At 56.4% G+C, this 5,065-nt stretch overlaps 1 protein-coding gene across 1 annotated transcript; it reads right to left on the reverse strand.

The window, feature by feature from the left end:
- Nucleotides 1-789: 789 nt before the first annotated feature.
- Nucleotides 790-1,270, reverse strand: H257_18516 (hypothetical protein; the record flags this gene model as incomplete). The annotated part of the gene is made up of 2 exons (XM_009847597.1): nucleotides 790-1,021; nucleotides 1,155-1,270. The coding sequence occupies 2 exons, from the start codon at nucleotides 1,268-1,270 to the stop codon at nucleotides 790-792; spliced, it is 348 nt and encodes a 115-aa protein (XP_009845899.1).
- Nucleotides 1,271-5,065: the final 3,795 nt, after the last annotated feature.

The following is a 5,065-nucleotide window of genomic DNA, read 5'->3' on the forward strand; positions in this document are numbered from 1 at the left end:
TACCCCACACAGCTCGTCCAACATGCCAGTGCATCAAACGTCGCCCAGTGCTCGAAAGTGAACGGATTCGTGGACCTTGACAGCCAAGCAGCATTCACCACGATCGAAAATGATTTTTCATTTACGACGAGCTGTGTGGGGTGCGTGCACACTCGGAAAGCACGTCGAAAAGCCAAAAACACTGCCTCACGGGGGTCAAACGCGGCATAAACACTCTTTCGTGCCAGCAGCTTTTTCGATTTCGGGTGTGCGTTGGCTGTCAACGTCAAGGACGGCAAAATCACGCTTTCGTGCCAGAAGTTCTTTCGAGTTCGGGTGTGCGTTGGCTGTCAAGGTTACATTAGAGTATCTCCACCGCACCTCTTAATTTGGTCGCTTTATAATCCACGATGTGTGTTTTGCGTGTGATTTTGTAGGTATAACCCACTTGTATGTACAACTGTGTAAAACTGCCTTTATAACCGGACCTCCAATTGATGTGTAACTTCGGGGAGATGAGGGAAAAACTGGATTTGTTATATGCTCCATGAATGATGAGTGTTTTGTCTCCCGCTTCTTCTCGGCTTTCGGCCACGGGACTTTCGTCAAGGTAGCAAATATAACACACTGACATTAGTGAGGTTAAACACGCCGCGAGGCGCCTACTGACTACCATTCACTAAAGTACTCAGTACCTCCACTAAGGTATCGGAACCTTTGACACGGCACACACACAGAGTGTGTGTGTTTGCAATGGGTCAAACTAACGCGCGACCCAATTGCTCTGCACGCTGCAGAACACTTCCCCTCCTACGGAAAGTCCAGTGTCTTGATGAGGGCGGCCACGGCAGGGTCTTCCTTGTTCACCGCCGCCCACTTGCGAAATACGACTGGAATGTCGTCCAGCAAATTCGCCGCAGGCTCCCAGGACGATTCCTCATCGTCGAGTCCAAGCCACTTCACCAAAGCTTGGTGTCGGCCATCCACGCAGCGCGCTTCGTCGTTCAGGTGCTCCACATTAAAACGATTTGGGTGAGTCTTGCTGCCGCAAAAAATGTCAGAAAACACCAGTTTTTAAGAAACCACCGTGATACAAAATTCAGAGAATTCAATATTTCGTCAAATTTTGCGTTTTTCGTCAAATTTTGTGTTTATGAAATCCGCCATCGCCAAACGCGATCTGCGCCTCGAGGTCTTCGGTCACCTCTCTACCACCTTCGTGGTACATCATCAATCGGCATGCTTGATGGACCGTGACTTCGTACGGTGGCACCAGCTGCTGAGTCTCCATCACCTGGTCTGTGATGACTCTGGTCACTTGGCAGGGTCCGCGCCAATGCAGGGCCAATTTTGTGGGACGGTTGACGACCGATCCGACGAGCACAAAATCGCCGACCGAAACTTGTCTTGGGATTTTCGGTCGCGGCGTCCACGCGCTTGCTGACGCAACTTGTCGCTTCGCACCGCCACGTTGCGGTGCATTTCTTCAAGCGCCAAATGGAGGTCCGTCACATATTTCTGACGGGCGGCACCAAGCCAGTCCGCGACGTAAACTTCCTTGGACGTCGGGTGGACAAATCCTGCCAGCGGGGTCTTGGCTGGCAGGCCAGTAAACGCTGTCACAGGCGCAATTCCTCCCAGCCGGTCCGCCGGCTGATGGTTGAGGGCGCCTTGAACGAGGGGCACACATGCGGCCATTCGTCCGCGTTCAGCTTCATTTCGCTGAGCAGCGCCTTCACGGCGTGCAGCACTAGTCGGTTGACTACTTCTACAGTCCCCGTTCGCCCAAGGACTGTAGGCTGTTGTGATGTGATGATGGTGGGCACCCACCAACTTCCGCACCTTCTCGACCACTTCGTTCTTGAAGTGAGAACCGCCATCTGACACCCATGTGTCAACGCAGCCGAACGTGGTAAACCACGTCATCAGGCACTGAGCGGTCGCGACGGCGTTAGCGGACTCTGCCTCGAACAGCTGCGCAAAGCCACTCATGTCGTCCTTCACGACAAACACTTGTTGTTGGCCAGACTTGGCCATTGGCATCGACAACCATCGAAATGGATTAGCTCGTTCGGCTTCTCCGCGTGAAGCGCCGAACCCAATGGACGGGGGATCATTTCTCCGTCAATGCACAGGCAGTGCAAACAGGCCCGCAGGAACGCTTCAACGTCCGTGGAAAGCGTCTTCCACACAAACTTGTCGGCCACCGACGGTGACCGCTGACTCCTTGGTGAGCGATCACACAAATCCGCTGCTGTAGGTCGCCAGCACCGTCTGGGATCCAGATTCGACCGTCTGGGTCCACGTAAAAATGGGAGTCGTCGTCCCAATCCACGCCGTTTGGGGGGATCCCTCTCCCTTCCAGGGTTGAACGTTGGATGCCGCTGATCGTAGCGGCTGTCGGCCACTCGAAATCCACTTGTTGCAGGGGCGACACCACATGGATCAACTTGCGAACATTCGCAACTGGTTGATCCGTCGGAGCCGAACCCCATCGGCTCAGGAGGTTGCCCCAAACATTCGCGTCCCCCGAGACGCACTCAACGGTGTATGGGAAGGTCGACATCACCAGCGACCATCGCTGCAACTTGTCGGCCTGGTACTTGGCCATGTTGGCGTTCGAGCCGCTTGGGTTGAAAATGTACACCAAGTTGCGATGATCCGTAAACAGACGGAAACCACCAGGGCGTACGACCAGGCAGTCGAGTTTCTTGCACGACTCGACCACGGCATAGGTCTCCTTCTCCACGATGGGCCAGCGCGCACTCTCGCCAGAGAACGACCCACTGATGAACCGCAAGCGGCTGGTGCCGCTGGTCTTCTAGAGGCAAATCCAGGTCCGCTGGCGGTACTTGTGCGACGACCGGACCCCAAAACAGGTCACTGGCGTCCGTGAAGACGCAGACCGTCATGTCTTCTCGCGGGTGCGACAGGGGCGCCACATGCGCCAACGCGTGTTTCACCTCGTCGAAACACTTGAGATGATCGGACGACCATCCCACGGCAGTGGGTGCAACACGTACTAACGCCGTTTTCTTGCAGCTTCCGGTTGTCTTGGTGGCCTCGTCAAGCAGACCTCGCAACGGTCCACCAGCTGATTGTAGTCGGGGATGCTCGCACGCATCCAGTTGGTGGCACACACAAACTGCTGGAGGTCGGCCGCGGTCGTCGGCGGCGACGAGCCCACAAGTCCTTGAATTCGGCTTGTGGAATGGGTGATTCCATCAGCCGAAATCACCTTGCCACACCATTCTGCCTCGCACAGAAAGAAACGACACTACTTCGGGCTCAACTTGAGTCCGAACTGGGCACAGATGGACAGGACTTGGTCCAACAAGTCAAACAGCTCGTCCGTCGTCTTGGCGGGCCCCAGCAAGTCATCGAGCCAGGCTAACAGGCCTCGAAACAGCAGCTCACCAGACATTTGGTGGACAACCTACTGGCAGCACGCGACAGCGTCCGTCTGTCCCATAAGCACGCGGGTCGGGGTGTACACGCCGAAGGGCGTCATGAAGGAGAAGTACATCTGGCTGTCCTCATGTAGCGGCAACTGCCAGTACCCCTTGGTCCAGTCCAACGTGAAGTACACGTTCGTTCCGACCAGACAGACCATCGCGCTGTCCAGATTTGGCACCGGCCAAGGCATCGGCTCCGTGCAGGCGTTGATCGGCCTGCTGTCGATCGTCATGCGCAAGTCGCCGACTTCCTTCTTCGGCACGATCCTTGGGGCTGCGGCCCACGTAACCCGGTTGTTTTAGTATACCATACCAATTGCTTCCAGGGCAGCCACATGGCTGCGCATATACTCCACATGCAGCGGCGGGTACCGCCGCATCCCACACCACCTCACCGGCGTCGAGCCGGGTTTGACCCGAACCTTCAATGGCTCGATCTTGACTGGTGGATCGTCGCCCAAGTCTTCACGGAACACATCAATGTGTTTGGCCAATAAGTCGTGCAGCCGCGTCGCTTCAGCGGGCGCAAGCCCGCGCGTCTCCGCCTCGGCTGCCCTGGCCGCCAGAATGGCTTGAACGGCGCCCTGCTTCATGCGGCGGCGCTCCGCTTCGTCCTCAACGGAGGTTTTGGGATGAACATCCGGAGTACCACACTCCATCCCGTCGTTGGAGTCAAGCTCCAGCGGATTCAGCTTCGCCATCAGGCGCTTGACATTCGCCATGCCGGACAATTCATTCGTCGGCACGGATGAAACGTCCCATTCTTCCTTCTTCTTCCTTGCTCCAACAAGGAGGTCTTCAACGCTGAAGCCCAGTAACTCCATGACTGGGCGACTCACGATGAGTTCGGTTGCAGTCGACGCGTCGTCGACCCAGGCCTTCAGACCGCGCAACACAAGCGGTCCACACGTAGTGTCCAGCGTCACACAGTTGAACTTGACGCTGCGCGTCATCAGAAATGGCTTGGCGTCACTGCCATACGGATACGCCAAATGCGGCACGCTATGGGAGACAGTCCCAACTTTGACACTGGCTGCATCCAACGCATCCATGATGCCGCGCGTGACAACGGTCACGTCCGAACTAGAGTCCAAGAGAACATCGTCCACGCGGACGATATTCTCCAAGAGCACGCCGCGCTCTGTCTTCTGGCGCTGCGGCTGGTTGACCCGCACCTTGATGCCGTCCTTCCAGCGCTTGACTTGCGCTGCCAACAACGTTTCGGCTTCGCCAGACGCGGTCTTCGGGCATCGCGCCACACGGTGAGTCATGTCACCGCACTTCAAGCAGCCCTTCTTGGCAGAGGGCTCGGCATTCTTCGGCACGATCGTTTCGGCCTTTACGACGACTCTGCCATTGTTATTGGTGGCGTCTTCCCGGCCGCTGTCACGTCTTGGCGTATGAGGCTTGCCGCCTCGTGGAGCTTCTACCGGCTTCGCTGCCGGGGAAGGTTTGGACTCGTCATCGAGTCCCACGTACAGCTGATGGCCAGCTGCAATTGTTCGCAGCCAGTTGACGTAACGAAAGACGTCGCTCTTCAACGCCTTGTTCCGCTGCAACTGCAGCTGCTTTTGAACCGCTGTCTTCAGCGACTCTGACTTGATCGATTTCGTCATGACTTCGACGACCAT

The sequence above is a fragment of the Aphanomyces astaci genome (assembly GCF_000520075.1).
Source record: "Aphanomyces astaci strain APO3 unplaced genomic scaffold supercont1.172, whole genome shotgun sequence".
Lineage (NCBI taxonomy): Eukaryota > Oomycota > Saprolegniomycetes > Saprolegniales > Verrucalvaceae > Aphanomyces > Aphanomyces astaci.